General features: G+C 49.1%; 1 protein-coding gene and 1 long non-coding RNA gene across 3 annotated transcripts; one reads left to right on the top strand and one right to left on the bottom strand.

Moving 5' to 3' along the window:
• Positions 1–263: 263 nt before the first annotated feature.
• Positions 264–16,065, bottom strand: TCHP (trichoplein keratin filament binding). 2 transcript variants are annotated; one of them, XM_030860602.3, is made up of 14 exons: positions 15,908–16,065; positions 14,392–14,585; positions 13,179–13,389; positions 12,513–12,569; positions 11,070–11,138; positions 10,009–10,182; positions 9,061–9,173; positions 8,810–8,876; positions 7,531–7,703; positions 6,603–6,684; positions 5,025–5,210; positions 4,299–4,442; positions 3,193–3,256; positions 264–598 (listed from the first exon to the last, which is right to left on the bottom strand). In XM_030860602.3, exons 2-13 carry the CDS (start codon positions 14,583–14,585, stop codon positions 3,224–3,226), a joined length of 1,503 nt encoding a protein of 500 aa, XP_030716462.1. In that variant the 5' UTR covers positions 15,908–16,065; the 3' UTR covers positions 264–598; positions 3,193–3,223. The 2 variants fall into 2 exon arrangements, with proteins under 2 accessions (XP_030716462.1, XP_030716461.1); XM_030860601.2 differs by lacking the exon at positions 264–598 and having other exon boundaries at positions 1,611–3,256.
• Positions 16,066–16,114: 49 nt separating this feature from the next.
• Positions 16,115–22,047, top strand: LOC115855388 (uncharacterized). Its single transcript, XR_009566446.1, has 3 exons — positions 16,115–16,248; positions 17,076–17,133; positions 21,407–22,047. It is a non-coding gene; the product is annotated as an uncharacterized lncRNA (long non-coding RNA).
• Positions 22,048–22,253: the final 206 nt, after the last annotated feature.

Raw genomic sequence — 22,253 nt, 5'->3', positions numbered from 1 at the left:
GCGGAGCGGCTGGGCCCATGAGCCATGGCCGCTGAGCCTGTGCGTCCGGAGCCTGTGCTCCGCAACAGGAGAGGCCACAACAGTGAGAGGCCCGTGTACCACAAAAAAAAAAAAAAAAAAAAAATCACATGCTTATATCCTTTGAGGTAGATTTTTTTTCTACCTTTTAGAACTTCTGAGTGATCATAACATTAAGTCAGAAAGTAAAAAACCCTCTAAAATGAAGACACGACAATGTCAAACTCCATAAAATAAAATTCCAGGTGGCTTCACGGCTGAAGTTCGGCAAGGTCAGCAGGCACTGCTGACGTTAATGCTTTTGAAGGCATTATAATGATGCTTTATATTTTATGAAGACTGAAAACTACCTAAAAGCCCAGATTGTGAAAAAATATTCATTATATTCATAAGGAAATGTGGATATACTGAATATATTTATGGCACACATGGTTCCTTCAGTCCCACGAGTTACAACTGGCTCTGTGCCCGCCAGTGACTCCTGCTTATCCATGCACTTGTTTGATTCCTGTGCCTGTTCTTGTTCAGCTCTTTAACTTCCCCAGGCCTCACAGAGCATCCACCCTAAACAGGATATGTGCTGAGGGAGCAAAAAGAGTGAGAATCGTTTACACACAGAACATGTTAGGAATGGCTTCAACACCATCTGTTCTAAAGGAATTGAACCTTGTAGAAGAATCTGCTATAGAATGTCTATAAATTATTAATTTTACAGTCAGTAGAAAAAGGTGCTTAAAACAATAAAACCAATATATGTGTACGTATATAACTACAACACAATCAATAGATAAGAGCTAAGAAGAGTATGTGCTATGCCAGAAACAGTAAGACAGTGGAATCTCTAAATCTGGAAACAAAGATTGAGGCCCAGTTTAGAATGGAAACAGTTAAATATATTAGTGTGTAGAACCAATATAATGTAATCTTTAATGCTAATAAGATTCCTGCCAGGCTTCAAAAACAAAAAACTCAAAGAAATAAGAAATATTCAGTAAACCTACAAGCCATGCAGCATGGCCAAAAAAACAAAAAGACAGATAATCTGGGGGAATTCCCTGGTGGTCCAGTGATTAGGATTCTGGGCTTTCACTGAGGGCCCAGGTTCAATCCCTGGTCGGGGAACTAAGATCCCACAAGCCGCGTGGCGTGGCGGAAAAAAAAAAATTCTGTCCACATCGATTCTGTCCTGGAGCTTGGACAATGTATGACTGCTAATAATTCCCTGTAGCCTACTTAGGAGAGGCTCCAATGGAAATGAGAGACAATACCACTTTCACAAGAAAAATGAATATAACCTAGAAAATGTGACCATAGAAAATATTCAAACCTGTAAGAGATGTGGATTAAATCAGTAAAAACCTATCATTCTGGGCTTCCCTGGTGGCGCAGTGGTTGAGAGTCCGCCTGCCGATGCAGGGGACGCGGGTTCATGCCCCAGTACGGGAAGATCCCACATGCCGCGGAGCGGCTAGGCCCGTGAGCCATGGCCGCTGAGCCTGCGCGTCCGGAGCCTGTGCTCCGCAGCAGGAGAGGCCACAACGGTGAGAGGCCCGCGTACCACAAAAAAACAAACAAAAACAAAAAAACCTATCATTCTATACAACCCACTTTGCAGCAATTAATAAAAGCAACAATGACAAAGCTTGGAAGCAATGCTGTCAAACCAGAACTTTATTTCACAACTAATGAACACCTGAAAGAAGGGAAGTAAATATGAGCACACATAATGACAGTGGTGCTCAGGGGATCATATCCAAAGAAATGTAAGACAAGAAAGTGAAAAACAGATTAAGGATACAGTTCGCAGCTCAATTTGTTTTTACAGCACAATGGAAGTGAAAGGCAATGCAGCCCTTAGACTCGGGATTTTTTAATAAACTGTTTTAATAACCTGGAACCCAGCCCTGTAATTAGCTGTAATTTACTGAGATATGGAATCTTGAACACAATGTAATGAAAACTGAAACCTCAGAGGAGGAACATGAAAAAAAATACAAGTCATAAAAATACGATTATTGCTGCAAGGAACTTACAGCTATTTATAGAGATAAATCTAGGACTATGTCACATTGATAGAACAGTGGGAAGACAGATTTTTGGCCGATCTGTGGTTGAGTCTGATTTCGTTTTTTCAGGTTCAGTGCCCCTTCCTCTGGGCACATAAATCCCAGAAGCCTGCATATAGCTGAGCCCTTCCCAAGACACTAGAGGTCCAAGGTGTCATGCCAAAAGGTTAGCCAACCAGGTGACCTTCTGAGGTCCCCTTTTTTTTTTCTCTTTTTTTTGCGGTACGCGGGCCTCTCATTGTTGTGGCCCCTCCCGTTGCGGAGCCCAGGCTCCGGACGCACAGGCTCAGCGGCCATGGCTCACGGGCCTAGCCGCTCCGCTGCATGTGGGATCTTCCCGGACCAGGGCATGAACCCCTGTCCCCTGCATCGGCAGGCAGACTCTCAACCACTGCGCCACCAGGGAAGCCCCTCTGAGGTCCCTTTTTGAGGCTCAGTTACATACACATTGGGATCATCGCCCCCTGCCCCCACGCAATGCTCTATGGAAATTCTACCAAAATGCTTCTTTAAGGAGGAAAGACTCATTTATCACCACCTTTTTAGAAAGCATCCATGGATGACATCAGACTGTCTCAGGGTTCATAGTTCTTTTCTTCCATAAAACAAGATGTGATCCTTTTGGGACAACTAAATTAATAAATCCTGAAATTAATAAACTGTACCAAGACCCACAAATTTGTTTTCAATAGAAGAGTTAAATTTAAATGGCAATTTTAAAAACTGAAAAATTTCTCTATCTCTAGCTGGAGTCCTCACTGGAGGTTGACAATTAGGGGTGAGACAACAGGAAACCATGTATCCTGTCGTGGAACACAACGTGTAACTCTGAGCATTGACTTAGAATCTACATTATTTATCAACATATTACAAGACTGTGACAGCACTGTCAATGTGTTAACTATGAAGCCCCTTTCTAGGATAAGGAAGGCAGGAAAGGGCCTCCTGCTGCATGCTGCAAATCCATCACAGCTTAAAGTCTGGCCAGACCCCCTCTCTGTTTAACTGTGGAACTGAACAGGCTCACTGAACTATTTTACAGTGACCCGAACGCTGGAACAGAACACGTAAAACGGTCTGGTGGCTGCATGTCAGAGGCCTCACCAACCTTGCTCTCTGTGCTTACAGTATCAAGAGAGTCAGTTCCAAGCGATTCTGGGATGTCCATAAGGCTGAGAAGAGAAAGAAAACATAAGACTGATTAGGTCAGCAGTCTTTGGAGCGCTGGAAATTAATCTCATTTTAAGAAAGAGCTACAAGCACAGTATAAATGGCTATTTTCATTTAGAGCTGAAAAGTCTTTAACCCTAGGCCCTAAATGAGGCCCTCTTTTTTTTTTAAGTACCAGCCCTAAGTAACATTTCACGTGGCTCTTTGAGACCTCGATCTGAGACACTCACTGATCCATGATGGAGTAAGTTTAGAAAATGCTGTTCCCTGCGCCTTGAGATCCCTGGCCAGTTAGGACACTGACGTTCTGCAGCAGGTGTGGTACCTGCTCTGTTTCATCAGCTTCCCAGAGTTTCTGACCACAGAGGAGCTGGCCTCTCTGTTAGAACGCCAGAGTGGCCCTGTTAAAGGAGGGACAAAGGCGACACGCCTGCTGAGCCCTCAGTCAGTTCCTGGGTGCTTTAGTCATCAGCTCCCTTGAAGCAGGGGTGACAGCCTCTGCTTGTCTGTGATCCCCCAATGCCCCGCATCGGGGGTCACTCAAGTAGTTCGTGAGGCAGGGAAAGAAGGAAGGAGAGGATTAGATGACAGGGATGGGTAACCGCAGGTGCCGAGGGCAGGAGAGGAAGGGAAACAAGCCCCTGGTCACCCCGGTCAGCTGGGCTCTGCTGTCTGGACAGTTAGGACCCAGCACCACTGCGCCTTCACCTCTCACCAGCCACGGCAAAGCTCTTCTTGGATTGTTCTCTATCCCAAACAGGGTGGCCAGGCACGCAGCTTAGCAGTCAGGACCTCAGTCCTTGGGCAGCGGCCCAAGCCAGAGCAAAGTTGCCACAAGGGCTGTTTGAGGTCCAATGAAGGACTGAAACAGACGCTGTGTCAAGGTTCCCTACCAGTCGAGAAAGGAAGAAACACACGAGAAGAGGAGCAAGGAAGAATCTGAGCTGCTGGGAAGCAGCCCTGCGCCCTGGGCTGTAAGCCAGCCTGGGAGAGCAGGGCCAAGCTGAGCAGCACAGCAGTAGCGCCGTCCGCTGCGCTCCCTACCTTGGGCCGGTAGCCCTGCTCGGTCATCATCTTCGCCTCCTGCTGCAGCAGGGCGTCTGTGAGCTGCTCTGCCTGCCTCGCCTCTTCTTCCTCCTCCTCTTCCTGCTGGTCCGCTTCCCACGCCTGCAGCTGGCGCTCTGCAACCTGGCCACCGAGAGCAAAGTCACCCGGGACGGGCCACAGGGCAGAACCCTGCCTCTGATCCAGAGGGAGAGGCTCAGGTCCCCCCACTGGAGCATCAGCGCTCAGCACTAGTGGTGGCAGTGCCCTCATGGGAAGGACATTCATGGTACTGAATGGTACCATGGTACTGGAGAGGTTATGTGTGTGGTAAAATGCACCTTGTAAAAAGCTCTGGACGTAGCCACGTGTTGGGAAGATCCTTCTGTGTTAACTATTAGGTACTGAATTGAATAAAAAGAGACTTGTGGCCAGTGAGCCAGGTGCTTGCAGATGCAGCCAGGAAAGAGGCAAGGAACGGTAACAGCAGCCTTGTTCCCACAGGAGACAGAGGACCCGGAGCGGGGCTGGAGCTACAACCAGGAGGGTCAGGGTTCCAGTGGGAAATGAAAAGGGATGCTCTGAGCTCCCAAACGTGGGCTTCCCGGACAAGGTCCAGGCCAGGCTGTGGAAATAAGTCAAGGGTCCCTGAACCCCGTGCCATGATGGTGCAGGAACCTCAGCAGGGCCTGCTGCCCGTGCGTTCATCCCAGGGCTCAGCCCCACCTGGGCTTCCAGCTCCTGCTTCCTGGCCGATTTCAGTTCTTCGCTCTCCTTTTTCTCACGATGAGCTGACTCTCTGGCCTCCTCAAGATCTCGAATAAGTTGCTCTCTGTGTCTCAGGGATTCCTCTTGCTCCCGTCGGTTTTGTTCAATCTTTTCCTGTATTTGTTTTTGTCTTCCTGTCAGAACCTATCCTCAGCGGAAAGGAAGAGGGAAGATTTTGGTTAGACTTTAACAGATGCCTGTTCTACCAGCCATGGACAGTCTGCAGCTGCAGCTACATGGAGACCAGACCCAGCCTAACCCTCAGCCTCAGGCCCAAATACACCAAGAGGAAGGCAAGCCCAGACTACGGGATCGGTCCAAACAATCGGCCACGTTTCCCACGCGTCCCCATCGCACACAGAGTGAACGTGGACTGTGCGCATGGAGACAGCCGAGCACCAAAGAGATCAAAGCAGGCAGCGATGGAGCTCCGTCCCCAGGGCACAGACACATAGCAACAAGGTGACTCTCACTCCCTATCAGTGAGTTCTAGAAAAAGTAAGAAATCACAAGCCACGTAGATGGCCAGAGGCAGAGTCTGGGTCATCCCACCAACCTTGTGGATTTAAATTTACTGCTCAAAGCAGCAGAAACCTGCTGTGTTTGATTCTTGGCGAGAGCAGGATTATGTCCACATGATGGTCAGGACTTGGGAACCAGGAACAGCAGGAAGCCACCTGCCATACCCAACAGTCATGCTCTCTGGGGGAGGACATGTAAAGTGGCCACAAAGAGGAGGAACATTTTAAATGGGGGAAAAAAAATAAAAAGATGCTGGAGAGTATCTGGTATTCACAAAAGTGAAAAAGCACCAGTTGAGACCGGATTTCCCATGGGTTCTAAAATGTAGCATGCTGGCATGCACAGAATATAATTTCCATTTTAAACCACTTTAAGATAACTTCCAATACATGGATAATAAAGACCTTTTTTCCCCCAAAAGATTTCCTTTGAATTGGTGTGTGTCTTATAATGCACTAGTTATATATGACAAATAAAACAGTCATGTTCCTTAGTCTACTTCTGGTTTTGCACTCCAAGAAAAAAATCCTAAATGTGGAAAAGGCTTCTGCACCAAGATGTTCACCGCAGTAATATATAACAGCTCAAAATCAGAAAAAAAATGGATCCACAAAAGGAAACGGAAAAACAAACTACTGTATCCCCACAAGATATATTACACAGCCATCAAAATGACATTTACAAAGAAGATATAATAGTATAATAAAATGATTGAAATCAAATAGCTCAGTATAGTATGTAGAAAAAACATTATCCATAGAAACAGAAGCGTAGAAGGAAATAAATAGTGGCTGTGTAGATGATGTAGATGTAGATGTAGATGGTGACTGTTTTTTTACTTTTTACTTTTCTGTACTGAATTTTTTCCTAGTAAGCGTATATTACTTTTATAATGATATTGAAAGTCCACTGAAAATGCCCAGAGGGGACTCTGTTCCCAGAACATTTGGCAGGGTCAGCACGTGGTCACCAACCCGACACCCGCCCGGCCACCTGCGCCCACTCCCGGATTACCTCGCTCATCAGCCGGTCTCGAGCACTCCTCTCGCGGGCCCACTCTGCCTCTCTCTTTTCCCACATTTCCTTAGCCTCCTCCCTAGGGAGACACAGAGAGGATGACAGCTGGATCCTTACCACCACTGGTGGTAGAAGAGAACCAACAGGGCTCCAAGGCACCAGGTAGCACACACCTTCTGTGCAGCCGACCTCCAAATAAACTTCCAGCAGATTACAGGGAAGGACAACTTCACAGAAAGTATTACTATCGTAAGCACTTTAAGTTCCCTTTTTTAACACTCCATCTCCTTACAAAAAGCACTGGTGAAGACATGCATCCAGGACATTTAAACACTGAAGTGAATGAAACCATTGGGGCTGGAGAAAAGGAGGGGCACGCCAGTGCCTGAGCTCTGTCACCATGTTCCTGCGGTCACTCTAGCTCGCCCTGTGGCCTGGGGCAAGTGAGTGACTGCCTCGACTCCCCGTGACCCAAGTACTCTGTGACCCCAGCACTGGGCTGGATGTCAGGATTAAACAGGAGGAGGACCGTAAAGCACTTAGCACAGTGTCTGGCACACGGTAAGTGCTCAGTAAGTGTTACCTGTTATTCCAGAACTTCAATCTACCAGATTAAGTTTTAGGATCCAGACCCATTCATATAGACCTAAGAAGCATTCAATGTCTCCATAATTTATAACCATTTCCTTTCAAGTTTCTAAGATCTCAGATGAACAGATCCTTACTCTAAACCCTAACGGCTTCCACCTTAAATAACCCGAGGGAAACACCCCACAAGCCAGGTCCACTAGCAAAGATGTGCTCCTCACGAATGATGGACAGAGGAACAAGGATGGGAGTTTCATCAACAGCAGACAACCCTCACAGCGACCTGCTGACCTGCGGGGATCGAGGTGCAAGTAGAGGCCGGGATGCCACCTCTCACCTCAACAGCATCTGCAGCTCCGCCTCCCGCGCCCTCTCCAGTTGCAGCTGCTCCTCGATGACCCGCTTCATCCAGGCCACGTCGGCCTGGGCCTGCTCCCTCCGGGCCAGGTGCACACGCTGGGTCTCGTCCTCCTCCTTCAGCAGCGCCTGCAGGATGCGCCTGTCTGCCTCCTAGAGGAAGGACGAGGAAGCGCAGTGGGCACGGTGCCCAGCCCTGCAGTAGCAACAGCCTCAGCTCTGCCAGCCCCTCGGCACTGAAAGCAGGCGTTCTGGGAAGATATGGGCTGTTTCCAGAGCAGGCAGGGTGTGATCACGTAGGGATGATTTAGACGCCACAGAGGCCCAGGAGCTTTTCTCTGCCCACAGGGAGAGACCCTCTGCCACCACACGCTCATCTCTGCCCTCGGACACATCTGGTAGCACAGCTTTTTAGAACACAATTTGCCAGCAATTCCACTTCACAGGATATAAGCTACAGAGACACAAATGCACAGAGATATATGCACAAAGTGCTCACTGCAGCTGTTCCGTAAGAGGAAAGCGACTGGGGTGGGAAAGCAACTCTCCTGTCTGGTCTCAGTGAGGGAGCCCATCAAAATACTTGCAAGGAATACCGAGCAGCTAGTCAAAAAGAACAAGCTCAGTCTAAGAACACTGGTCTGGAAGCCTGAGGTGTACTCTTAGGTACTATGCTGTGCAATGCCACTTCAAGTACATTTAAAAATGAAACTGAAAACCCCCCAAACTCACCACTTCCCTGTATGTCTGTGTATGTAAATACAGTTGATTCCTGAACAACATGGGTTTGAACTGTGTGAGTCCACTTACAGATTTTTTTCAATAAATATACTAGTATTTTTATTTTACAGATCTTTAAATTAACTAAGTGTGGGAAAAGTGTTTGATTAGAGAGTACCGTAGGTAGACTGAAATGAACTAGGGTTTGAGTCCTGATTCTAACCAAACTGTTTTAGCTTCCTGCCCTTCAGTGGGTCATTTATCAATTCGTTTTTGAGGCAGAGAGAGCAGTACGTGGGTTTTCAACTCCGTGGGGGTCAGCACCCCTAACCCCCACGTGGTTCAGGGGTCAACTGCATATCTAGAAAGATGTACACCCAAACAGACACCTCTGGGAGGGGCAGGGATTGCGGGGGCTGCTGGTCAAGGGGGGATCTCACTTGGTGTTTTCTTATGAGAATGCACCCATTACTAAGCAATGGAAAACATGCTTTTCAAAAGAAAGTGAAAGAAATGCCAGGCTGTCCCTTCAGATTTACCAGTTCCTCTTGGATCTGCTGTGTACGTCTGTTGAGCTGCACGTTATACTGATGTCTCAAAAAGCGTCTAGAAATGAGAAAATATGGGTTGCCTTCAGTGTTTCCTAAAGAATTAAGCAGAGGTTAGACAGCTGCTTTCTGCAGATTGTATCCTGTTCGGTTTCAGGGTTACCACTGCACGTCTGAGAAAGTGAGAGGCTCGCCCGCTTCGGGAAGGCAGGCAAGCGGTTGGGGGTCCTTCTCACACGCACCCCAGCTCCGCCTTCTGCCACAAGGCTGCCATCTGCTTCCGCTCTTCCTCTAGCCTCTCCAGCTCCCAGCGCTGCTTCAGCAGATTCTCCTGCTCCTTCTTTAGTTTGGTGGCCTATGGGTACAAGATGGTAAGCCCAGGTAAGTGCATGAGAATCAGAGTTCCTTCATCCCTCAGCAGACACGACGCAACAAGGGTGGCCTGGCCACCTGGTGCCAGGATCCCCTTCCACCTCCGGGGCTCTGAGCCCCTTGGCCCAGCTCACTCATTCATCTTGCTGGGCCTTCCCAACCCTGCCAACAAGGATGAACCCCTGCCCCGTGCTCCCACAGGGCCCTGCACTTTCCAAGCCTATTGTAACTAAACATCTGTCTCCCTGACCCGATACAGCTCCCAGCTGTATCCCTAGCAGCCAGCCCAGTGCTCGGCACTTAGAATACATAGTGGGCACAAAGGATCTAGTTCTTGAATCATTCTGGCCTGGGGAAGGGGGAGTGCTCCCCTCGCCTGCATGAGAAGATCTAGCCCCTCAGAGCAACTGTGCACAGTATTCTCAAAACAGCTTCCAGGACCAAAGATCCTCATGGTTTATGCCTTGAGACCCCCGAACTGCTAGTCTCCCGCGAGAGCTGTGTGCTGGATCATCAGACTAAGTCAAGTCTACTAAGAGCACTTGAAATCCAAGTACTCGGGAGGCTCTCAGACAGCAGGCCTCTCTACACACGTCGGAGGGGACGCGTGTTATCTCCTGACGGTTGACACTCTAGAATCTGGGCACAGAAAGAACCACAGGTGGGAGCACATGTCAGAAGGAGAGCCCAGCGTTGTTTCCCTTCTTAGAATCGCCCCCCTGGATATGGTCTCTGTTTAGCGCAGCTTTTTAAATGCCCGTTTCCTAACAAGAAGGAGCTGCGAGCGAGGAGGCCCTGGCGCCGGGGCTCGCCCTCACCTCCATCTCCTTCACCTTCAGCTCCTCCATCTGCTGGCGCAGCGCGTCTGCCTGCAGTTTACCCTCCAGTTGCCTCCTCTCCTCTTCTGCTTTCATCCGTTCCAGCGCTTCCCGTCGGGCCGTTTCATATTCATTTTCATACCGTTTTTCCTTTTCCTCTTCGGCGGCTTCTTGCTGCATGGAGCCAAAGGGACCTGGGGGTGAGTATCTGTAGCATGGAGCTGGCAAAGACCCAGCTCCCCACCACCGGTCAGCAGGCCTCAGGGCCCGTTCCTCATTCCAACACATCTGTACCGGAGGAGGCCACGCACTTATCAGCTGTGTGGCCCACGCAAAGGTGCATCTTCCTGGGCTCGATTCTCACTGTGGGAACCACGGGAGTGGTGCTGCCCTCAGAGACGAAGCTGGGGAGGCTCTCAGCACAGTGCCTGGTACAGAGGAGGGGCTCAAGAACACCAGGGTTCCTTCCCTTCCACAAGTCAACAAAACACTTTCCAAAATGAACCCAGAGGTGAAGCAATGGGTCCACGGAGGTGTGGACTTTTATCCCCAGAGTTGCTGCTATAAACCAAGGTTGAGACTTATGACGTAAATTACATCAAAAGAGGGTGCTGCAACAGAAACAACCTTTAAGGATGCATGTTGCGTCTACCATCAACCAGCCCTGGACGCCTTGTCTTACTCTGCCCCTGGGAGTGATCACGTAGGATTCTTGTCTGCATAAGAGCAGCAAACATTCAGTTTTAACATGTGTTAAGTAAACCGAGAAAAAGTCTATTCCTGTATTGGAGTCATTAACATTGAAAACAAGAAACAAATTCAAAGACATGGACACAGGGCTTCCCTGGTGGCGCAGTGGTTGAGAGTCCGCCTGCCGATGCAGGGGACACGGGTTCGTGCCCTGGTCCAGGAAGATCCCACATGCCGCAGAGCGGCGGGGCCCGTGAGCCATGGCCGCTGAGCCTGCGCTCCGCCACGGGAGAGGCCACAACAGTGAGAGGCCCACATACCGCAAAAAAAAAAAAAAAGACATGGAGACAGTCTCCCAACACATACCACACCTGTTTTTTTTCCTCTTTCTGTGTTTCCCAAGAGTTTATCACATGTTTCTTGTGAAGTTCCAATTCAATCTGAGGACGAGAAGGCAGAGAATAAACTTCCTAACTGATTCATTGGACACATATTCACTGCCGAGTACAGTGTCATGGCCTGGAATGTGGCCAGGTGTCTTTTAAGTAAGTGCATGGTGACCCCAACATATACAGTCTGATTACAAGTCAATTAGAAAACCAAAGGACCAGTCAATTCTAAACCATGTCAAGAATTGGAAAAAAGTAACAAACTTTTCTTCCAGTACCCTTGGGGCTGAGCCGGAACAGGTCAGCAGACACTGAAATGGAAATCTAATCTCAAAGGCCACCCTGGTAGGTCTAAAGCCTGCCAGGCCCCAGGGCAGAAGCTGGATGAGGAACAGACTCAACCTTTGGCCTGGCTCCCCAGTATTCCCTCTGCAAAAGAGCAGCTGTAAAAACATGCACTACCTGTATCAATAGATGCAACAAATTTGGGGTAATTAATAAGAGATTTGGGTTTAAACAATCTTTTGGATCAGAAAATGAATTGTACCACTGTCCAAAAGCTTTTGTTTGGGAAATTGTTTATAAAAGTTTTAAATTTCTTCCTCAACTCACACATGTAAACCTTTGCAACTAACTTGAATGTTCTGAATAAACATCTGAGTACATGACTTTGGAGGAGCCACTGAAATCTACAAATGGCTGGGGAGAGGAGTCCTCCCGGGTTTAGCACTAACCGCACAGCACTGCAGAGCAGCCAGATGCTCTAGTACTTGTGACTGGCAATTTCTACATGAAGTTATGAGCAAACAAGTGAACACACCAAGTAGATACACAAACTATACACTGAAACTAATTAATTATATCCTTCATGGGATTCTCTCCCTCTAGCCCAATCTCTGCTAAATGATGTCACCCCAGCCAAGACGCCCCGCTCTCTCCTTGCCCCGAAGCCTGTGGATTTGTACCGCTTTCTCCTGCCACCCCATTTCTAACCTTTACCATTACTTGCCTGGGCTGCGGCAGCAACCCCTCAATTGACATCACCCCTTCCCCCCCCACCTCGACATTACTGCCAAAGCTGCTGCTCCCCAAAATGCACCTGGGACCCTGTTGCACCCCTGCTTAAAATCACGCAGGCGCTCCCCAGCACTTCCAGGGGAAGACCGTATGAGGCCGTCCAAGGTGGCCCCTTCTGCCTACACAGCCTCTGCCCTTGGGGTCCCCCCTCCCTATCAGATGTCCCAACCTCACAGCCACTTGTAGCTGTTAACCGAATGACCCAGATCTTCTGTGTGGGGCTTCTTTTCAAGGTGGCTGGAGTGATCTCTGTTTCACCCCAGCACAAGATGCAAGCTTAAAAACAAGATGGGAAACATGACTTCATCTACTTAGGCAAATCAACAGAAGGATCTCCTTGGTTTTCACCTCTCGAAGTTTGGGGTTGTTCTTTTTCCAGTGTTCATACAAAAGCTGTTCAGCAATCTGTCAAGAAAACACAAAGAGGGAAGCCTGATGTCACTTTTCCAATCTGTCCACATTTTGGATAACCCACAATAGAAGTCAGCTCAGGCTAAGAGCTCCTCCACTGGCACCTGGCACTGTGCCTGCCCTTCAGACCTCCCACATGCCTCACACCCACGGCACTGGGAGCCAGACACCTGATTGGAAGCACACAGTGCTGACAAATGACTCTTATAATGGTGACAAAAGGGGGCCCAAATCTGATGCTACAGATGGGTCCTAGATACTAAAGATCTGTTTCAAAATATGCAACAGGCTTAAAAACAGAGTTCTGGGGCTCACCATCGCACACGACTACTTTGGAAGATAAAATATACCACTCCCAGCCCTTTGTGGGACCAGATAACTAGAATAAAGAAAAAGGACTCAGATGTAATGATTAAGGGGCCAAAGAGAATAGAGATGACTCATGGAAAACACACATAAAGAACAACTCAGAGTAAGCACTTTTCCCGACTGGCTCTGGAGTGAAGTGCCGTCTCAACAGGTCAGAGCCCCCGAGGGGACCCCACGTGGCATCACTGACAGGCTGGGGACTCCCGCTCTGCAGCCTCCTAAAAAGCTACTTACCAGTTTCCTTTGCTCCTCTCGGGCTGACTTCAGATTCCTGTGCTGCTCCCGGATTCTTCTTTCCCTCAAGTTCATGCTCAGCCTCAGCTCCTCCAGTTCTCTGGCCAGCAGGTCCTGCTCCTCCGCCAAAAGCTGCCTGAGTCTCTGCCGTCGGGCCTCCAGACGCTTCCTCCCCTCCTCCTTCATCTTCTCCCGTTGGTAGGCGTACATGCTGGGTAAGAAGGAGCCACCATCAACCAGATGTGCTACAGCCGCACAGGGAACACGTAGCTGGTTGTGTGGGTGACAGAGGCTGAGGCAAACAGAATGTGGTGACCTGGGAAGGTTTCTTCCAGCCAAAGTGAACAGAGGTGACAGAACCACTACGCATAATAGAATCTTGTTTTTGCAAGAAGACAATGTATAATGGGCTTATATATGCCCGTGCTAACGGTACCAGCTAATATTATTTGAGCAGTTACCGTGTACCAGGTACTACATACCCGGACGGTTTTATATTAATCATCACATAAATCCTATAAAGTAGGTTCTGTTTTAGCCCCACTTCACTGATGAGGAAACTGAGCTCATTCATACAGCAAGTGACACAGTCAGGGTTTCTATCTAGGTCTGTCTGACTCCAAAACCTATGCTTTTTTTTTTGCGGTACGCGGGCCTCTCACTGTCGTGGCCTCTCCCGTCGCGGAACACAGGCTCTGGACGCGCAGGCTCTGCGGCCATGGCTCACGGGCCCAGCCGCTCCGCGGCATGTGGGATCTTCCTGGACCGGGGCACGAACCCGTGTCCCCTGCATCGGCAGGCGGACTCTCAACCACTGCGCCACCAGGGAAGCCCCTAAAACCTATGCTTTTAACTTCAATGTTTTTACATGCATTTCTACAGAAAATGGGTGTATATGTGTATATATATTTACACACAAACACAAATGGAGAAGAGTATGGGAGGATATGCACCAGACAGTTCATTGTGGTTCTCTCCTGGGGGTATGGGGTTACGAAGGAGACTTCCACATTCTACATACATTTCTCATTTTATCTTTTTCAGTGCGAATTCGTTACTTCACTGATGATCTTTTTTTCAATTTCCAGTTGGAAAGACATCACTGTGCAGGTAATCCATGCTGTCCAGCCACACTCCCCCAGGTCCTTAAGGTCACATCTCCTGACAGCAAGTGGCCCTCAACCCTAACTGATGGCGGTCACCACACAATTACCTCCTCTGGTAGGAGGCCTTGGAGCTCCATTCTGCCTGTTTGGAGCTGCAGATGTCAGACACCTTGAAGTAGCGGCTGTTCTGATCCCACTGCTGCCGAAGCTGGGCCTCCTGCTCCCGGCGTTGCTGTCGTGCAGCCTGCTGATCCGGGAGCCTCCGGCTGCACCAGGAGGAGGGCAGCGTGGGGAGTGCCATCTGAGGAGAACAGCAGTGGTAAGAAAATGAGCCTGCTGCAACCCCTCATCCCTTTAATGCGTGATCCTCACCCCTTGGCTGAACACTGGAATCGCCTGGTAGAGCCTGGGCCCCACGCCAGACTAGTTAAATCAAAAAGTCTTAGTGTAGGCCCCCAGGCACCAGTATTTTAAAAACGACTTGTCATCAGGACTGCAAATCATCTACTTAAATAAGCGTGGACTGCACTGGGCTGTGAGCCAGACATCATGAAGGGCACTGCAGACAGAGACAGAGAACCAGTCCTGGCAACGCTGGACAAGTACACTGGGGACTTCTATGCTCTGCCTAAGGTAACATAGATAATAATTTAAGGAATACTTGTGTGTGCCAAGCCCCTGACATATACGATCTTTTTCATTGTTACTATCGCCCCATTTTTTGGCAGGTGAGAAAACTTAAGTTCAAAGAGGTAAAATGACTTGCTCAAGATCACAAAACCAGGAATTGGAGGAAATTTATAAAAGAGCTGGGATCCTAATTCATGTTAGTCTGAGATGAGTGCCCGGGCTCTGTAGACTGCAAGAGGCTGCCTGTTGGGACCAACATGCCCTGGCTTCGGCAACCCGCAGAGAGTGGCCCAATCCAGGTGTCACATCTGGAAGTGTTCTGGATTAGCATGGAGGGAGATCCCTCATCTTACGGATGGAGAAACCACCACCCAGAGAGAGGAATCAATTTGCATGGGTCAAGGAGTAATCTGGGGACATAGCTGGAAACTTGAAAGCAGAACCAGTCTCACTCCGGACACCTTTTCCCCTGGTCCAAAAGCTGCCCTATGTGCAAGGTCTACACAGTGCTTGGCTGTGACAATGCTTAAGGAGCTTCTGTTGAATAAGCAAACTCAGAGTCCTCCGATCCCGAAGGAAAATGATCTGCGTCTATGGGCCGAGTTTAGCCTGAGGCTGCCAGTTTATGATCTGTCTTCAGACTGTGGCAGGCTTGACAAACTGTTTTCCTTGCCCTGTGAGCCGCCCGCGGATAGATCTTTGCACCAGGAGTCAGAAAACTTAAGATTCCGGTCCCGGATCTGCCACCAACAAGCTGGGCTGCTCCCTGAAAAAGTCGCATCCCTCTGTAACAAAAGCGGTTACAGAGGAAAGTGTCGGACCCAGAGCGCGCGGGAAGCAGAGTGAGAACGGGAAGCCGAACCCCCGGGCTCCCTGCGATCGCGTCCCGCGACGGCGGGCGCGCTTCCCGCCAGCGCGGGGCCCACTGCAGCGGGGCTCTGAGGGTCCCGGCCTCAAAGCCGGCCCCCGGCCGAGCCCAAACCCCCGACTTACGTTTCTCTGCGCCCCGGAATTTTCGAAGGCTGTCCCGGCCCGAGCTGCAGCATGTCCCAACCGAGCCCGGCCCGGCCCGCCGCAACCCTTCCGGGCAGAGCTGCACCTACGCCGGCCGTTATCCTGCTCGTTGCCGGGGCAACGGGTCGGCGACGGAGCGCCGCGAGGGCCAAGCCTCCTGCAGCGCGATTACTAGACGCGCAGAGAGGAAAAAGAAGGCTGTGTTTTTCTCTGGTGCCCCCGCGTGATGGGCGGGAGCTCAATCGCAAACGTCGCTAGTCCTGGAAACAGGCAAGGAAAGAGGAAAAGAATCCATTCACTACACCAAATTCAGGATAAAGGTGAGGATGGGGGGAAATCAGAGGGATATGATAGGGGAGGTGATTATAAGCCAGTGGTTCTCAAACCTGGCTGCGCATGAGAATCATCTCGGGAGCTCTTAAAAATCCAGATGTCCAAACCAAACTCCAGACAAATCCCATCAAGCTCCCTGAGGGTATCAGTGGTTGTCTAAGCCCCCCAGGTGCTTTCGACGTGCAGCCAGCTCGCAGAACCGCTGGCGTCAGTAGGGACGAGTTATTGGTAACTTTCTATTGTCTTAGGATAGTGGTGGGTTCAAGTCTGTTCATTCTCTTAGTGTGTTTTATAATTCGCAGGTGTTACGTGTATTATCTTATGTATCAACTATTCCGTTAAAAAAATGAAAACATCCGCTCTTTGATTCATGCTCTTTTCATTTTCCCATTCTTGTCTTCATTTACTCTCTCCTTCATTCCTTCCTCCCTTTATTCCATTCTCTGTTTTCCTGGATGCAGCATAATGTCCGGTTGAACAGTGTGGCCTCTGCTGCAACCTCCACCACGCTAGTCATGTGGTCTTGGACAGGTCATTTCATCACTCTGTGCCTCAGTGTCCTCGTCTGTGAAATGAGAATGTTAAAGTAATTGAAAAAGGAGGCCGTGAGACTGGGGAGGCCCTTGATGCCTCCGTAGCCTATGCAAGCCAACCTAAACCGAGGCCGGAGCCAATGCACTTGAATCCGAGAAAATGAAACTTACCAATCACCAACAGCCAGCTAGGCGTTCCCAAACAAGGCAACCCCTTAAGCAATAGCCAATCAAATGATTTCCTTGCTTTCACATCTTCTTTCTAAAAACCTCTTTCCTAGATTCTGCCGGTGGAGCGCTCCCGACCACCTTTTCTTTGGTGCTGCCTGACTCAAATCAGTAAGTCTTGAAAATTTTACTGTGCCTCAGTTTAGCTTTTAAAAAGAATACCATCGGGGCTGCTTTCTAGGGTTGCCCTTGTGAGAGGAAATGAAGGTTTAAATGGAGAGGGCCCAACAGCAGAGCACCTCAGGTGAGCATCTCAGGTGAGCACTGTCTCTCACATCCCCCTTTACTCAGGTGAGCACTGTCTCTTACATCCCCCTTTACCTGACACATGTTTACTCAGCATCTGCCCTGCCTCATGCGTGAGATTCCCTAGGGTCAGCCTCCGATTGGTCCCAACCCCTTTGGCCAAGGTCATGGCCACTCTTCCATATTGTGTCCCCAGTGGAGAAGGGAAGCAGCCACCCACTCTGATCAACCCAGCCAGAGCTGCCCACACAACAAAAGAGCCCAATAAATAAATACTTGTTGATGGGCCTCCTTGAGTGTGGTAGGAACTTTAGAAACATGTGAATTGTGTTGTGGGAGACTTGCCTTCAGGTCCTGATTTTGTGCCTCTTGGGCAAGGGCCTTCCACTCTCTGGGCCTCAGTTGCCTCATCTGTATAATGGCCTTAAAGGACCAAACAAGCTCCACTACTGGAATCAAGGGCCTAGGGCTTGACTGGCCTGGTCCTGGAAGCCTGAGGCCCCAGGCCATAGCCTCTGGGCCTCTTCTTCTGGGATGGCACTTGCCCAAGGAACCACAGCTTGTAGGTGGTAGAGCCAGGACTTGAACCCAGCTCTGTCTGATTCCAGGTCCTGAACACCCTCTGAAGCACCGAGAGGGTAGGGATCATTACCTTCCCTGCTGTGGCTCCAGTGCCTGGCACAATGTAGGCACTTAATAAATATTCGTCGAGAATGAATGAGTAGATTCCCCCCAGCTTGAGTCCCTTCTTTTTCTCCAAAAGAGAAAGGGAAAGATGGTATTGAAAGACAACAAAAAGAAAGACATAAAGGGACTAACATTGTTTGAATACCTACCATGTGTCAGATGCTTTTAGATGTAGTTTCTTGTTTAAGCTTCCCTCTAACATGTGAGGTTCCTGCCTGCATTTTGCAGATGAGGAAACTGAGACTGAGATCTCAAGCAGCTCTCTTGAGGTCACACAGCAAGGACGACAAGAGTCAGGATTTACACCCAACCTCCAGAGCTTGTAAATCTCTTTTCAGTCTGCTTTTCCAGCAGCTTGTGACTTGTAGATGTAGCTCTTAAAAGAGGCCAGCAGATGTGGGCCAGCTGGGCCATATAAAAAGTTCAGCAATATTCAATATTTAGTGACAGTTTGATGACTACGGCCCACAGGGGACTAGGAGAGAAAGCCTTGGCAGGCAACCATCGAGGTGGACGCTGCACACACTGGGCCCTGGGCCAGCGCACCATTCCTTGGGGCTGTTCTTGGACTTGTCTTTGGGTGTCCTGGCATGGGAGGAGAAAACAGGAATGGGGAGGTGGCATGATGACACGGGAGCAGCTCCCTATTAGCTGAAACGTGACAGTGCTGGAGGCCATGCAATGCCCCCACTTAATCAGCAGGTGGCGATGCCAAGGCACATTTACCTACGCTGGGTTTTCACAGCGTTTCCACATCAACCACCCTGGTTTCTCTGCTGAGCTGGGCTCCCTACCCTCCCTAAGACAAGGATGCAGAAGCAGACAGGTGAGCTCAAAGACCCTGGGGCTATGGGGCTGCCTCTCAGAGCCCCAGTTTTGTGTTTTATTAGCACTCAATTGTTTGACTAGCACTGAATTATTTCGTATCTCTGAGCTTCAATTTTCTCACCTGTAAAATGGGGATAGTAGTGCTGGTTTGTTTAACAGCTGCCTCAACCCAGTGCTGGACACATGATTAGCACTTGACAAGTGATACCTGTTCGTGTTATAATTGCCTTAATGCCGACAGTTTTCTGCATAGCGCCTGCTCAAGTGCTGGGTTTAGTTCCCTTTCTCCTAAGGGAAGGAGCTGAGAAACTGTTACAGGCAGACCTTGGAGATATTGCAGGTTCAGTTCCAGACCCCCACAATAAAGCAAATACCACAATAAAATGAGTCACACAGATTTCTTAGTTTCCGTGCATATGTAAGTTACATTTACACTATACTGTAGTCTATTAATTGTGCAACAGCATTATGTCTAAACAAACAATACACACATCTTAATTAAAAAATACTTTATTGGGGCTTCCCTGGTGGCGCAGTGGTTGAGAGTCCGCCTGCCGATTCAGCGGACGCGGGTTCGTGCCCCGGTATGGGAAGATCCCACATGCCGCGGAGCGGCTGGGCCCGTGAGCCATGGCCGCTGAGCCTGCGCATCCGGAGCCTGTGCTCCGCAACAGGAGCGGCCACAACGGTGAGAGGCCCGCATACCACAAAAAAACCCAAAAAAACAAAAAAACTTTATTGGGACTTCCGTGGTGGCGCAGTGGTTAAGAATCTGCCTGCCAATGCAGGGGACACGGGTTCGAGCCCTGGTCCGGGAAGATCCCATGTGCCACGGAGCAACTAAGCCCTCGTGCCACAACTACTGAGCCTGTGCTCTAGAGCCCGAGAGCCACAACTGCTGAGCCAACGAGTCACAACTACTGAAGCCCACACGCCTAGAGCCCGTGCTCCACAACAAGAGAAGCCACCGCCATGAGAAGCCCACACACTGTGATGAAGTGTAGCCCCCGCTCGCCATAACTAAAGCCGGTGCGCAGCAAAGAAACCCAACACAGCCAAAAAATAAATAAATAAAATAAAATAAATACTTTATTGATAAAAAATGCCAACCATCATCTGAGCCTCAGCATGTCATGATCTTTTTGCAATGCTCACGTCAAAGATCACCGATCAGGGACTTCCCTGGCAGTCCAGTGGTTAAGACTGCACTTCCAATGCTGGGGGCGCGGGTTTGATCCCTAGTTGGGAACTAAGATCCCACATGTTTCGCCGAAGTGCGGCCTAAAAAAGAAACCCCGAGAAACAAAAAACAGATCACCGGTCACAGATGACCATAACAAATATAATAATAATGGAAAAGTTTGAAATATTGTGAGAATTACCAGTGTCTTGGTGACACAGAGACATGAAATGAGCAAAGTCTCTTGGAAAAATGACACCGACAGACTCGCTTGACACAGGGTTGCCACAAACCTTCCATTTGTATAGAACACAGTGTCTGTGAAGTGCAGTAGAGTGAGATCTGCCTGTACTAATTTGCTCACCACCAGTTGATAAACACATAGCCATTCTCCCAGTTTCCCTGCTTGAGCTGCACACTGATTGGGGTGGGGTGTCTACTCCTCTCTGCGTGTGGTTCAGGAGTAAATCCTGATTTGTCTAAGTCAGCTATGATGGAGCCATGCCCTTGACTGGGCTGGCGGTGGGCTTGGGGCCCAGTCCTGCCCAATGACATTTAAGGGCACATCTCCTGGGGGTAGGGGTGGTTTTACTGGGTCTGTGGGAGACCTGTGGTACTGCTGCGGCCCTCCTCTCCGGGAGGAAGCCCCTGACACAGCTGACCGTGACCTTCGCAGGGCAGGAACAGAAGAATCTAGTCCTTGATGGTAATGTCAAATATGGAATTAACCCACCAAGTGGGACCCCACCCCATAGCTTGGGATTCCTTTTTTTTTTCTTTTAAGATTTTTCTTTTTCCTATTTTTTATGGTAAAACAGCATACAACCTGAGATCTACCCTCTTAAAACATCTTTACGTGTACAGTACAGAGTTGTTAATGGATACAGAAAACGTGATCTATACATACAATGGGATTCCTTTTTAGAAGGTAAAATAGAGTCTTGTTGCTTAAATAATTTTTCAGTCAGCAGGAAGTACTCCCATACACGGACTTGTCTAGAGCAGCATTGCTCAAAGTACAATTCTTTTTGTTTTAATACATGACTTTTTGGGGGGTAAAATACACATAAAAATCAACACTTTAACCATTTTTAAGTGTACAGTTCAGTGGCATTAAGTATATTCATAATATTGTACAACCATCTCAACGTGTGATTTTTTTTTTCTGTTTCAACTTTTTAATGTAAAAAGTCAGGTCATGGAATATAAATCATCATCATCATCATTCTACAGCACACATCACACTGTGGGTATGGATATTTCCATGTGTTATTGGCAAGAGAAACCACAAGAAAACAAAATAACTATTCAAACACTCCTTTCCCCAGGCAGGTTGGCAGTCAGCTGTGGCCCACATTCACAAGAGAATTCCAAAAGAATGCTGTTCTGGGCGGTATGTCAGGGGCATGGATTAACGTGGTTGTTTTAACTCTGATCTTTCAGCGCTCGGGCTGGTTTCCCACGGCTGAACTTCTGAAGACAGGCCTCACGACGTGCAAATGGCACACTTTCTAGAAAACAGGTGGTGTATGAGACCCTCGCTTTTAGGATCCAAGTGTAATTCTTGGACCATGACAACAGCTGGGGAAGGGATGTCAGAGGTTCTTCCCTAGCTCCCTCTGGGGGCTCAGGCCCCAAAACACATCTCTGTGACATGTTCCCCCTGCTGGATCTGACGTCACCACAGCTGGAAAACCACCTGGGCCAGTGTGGTGGAGTTCACCCCATCCAAATTCCTCTGTTTACATGGGGGGCTGAGGCCCAGAGATGTAGAGGTCATGCCCAAATGAGGTAAGTGGCAGAGCCAGTGTCTCTAGTGAGAGCAGCTGGTGGCCTCAGCATGTGGAGGTGGAAACAGAAGCGGCAAAGAAGAGAAGACTTGGCCAGCACCTGCTTAGCACTTACTGAACATCTACTGTCCTGTGTGACTTCCCCTTGTCCTCAGTGTCTCTAGGAATTATGGGTTATCACAACTCCACTTTTCAGATGGGGAAACTGAAGCTTAGTGTGGTTGGCCTGTATGGTGTAAGTCAGATCTCACCACCCCAGAGCCCATGCCGGTTCCATCCTGCTGGGCTGTCAGATCTGGGCACAGTCCACTGAGATGGGGCCTCACGCCAGTCCTGTGTTTTCCATGCCTTTCCCAAACATGGGCACCCACTGGCCATGCCTGGATGGCAGAGAGCCTCCACTTCCTAAGTTCAAGGTGACTGGTGGATGGTGTCGGGCAGCTCCCTTCTGTGCTTAACCTTGAGGCTTCCTCAGCTCCCCCTCTCCTTCCACGTGAAGC

This window comes from Globicephala melas, chromosome 13 (genome assembly GCF_963455315.2).
Source record: "Globicephala melas chromosome 13, mGloMel1.2, whole genome shotgun sequence".
Lineage (NCBI taxonomy): Eukaryota > Metazoa > Chordata > Mammalia > Artiodactyla > Delphinidae > Globicephala > Globicephala melas.
The sequence above is the reverse complement of the archived record's forward strand: the minus strand, read 5'-3'. Positions and strand labels throughout refer to the sequence as shown.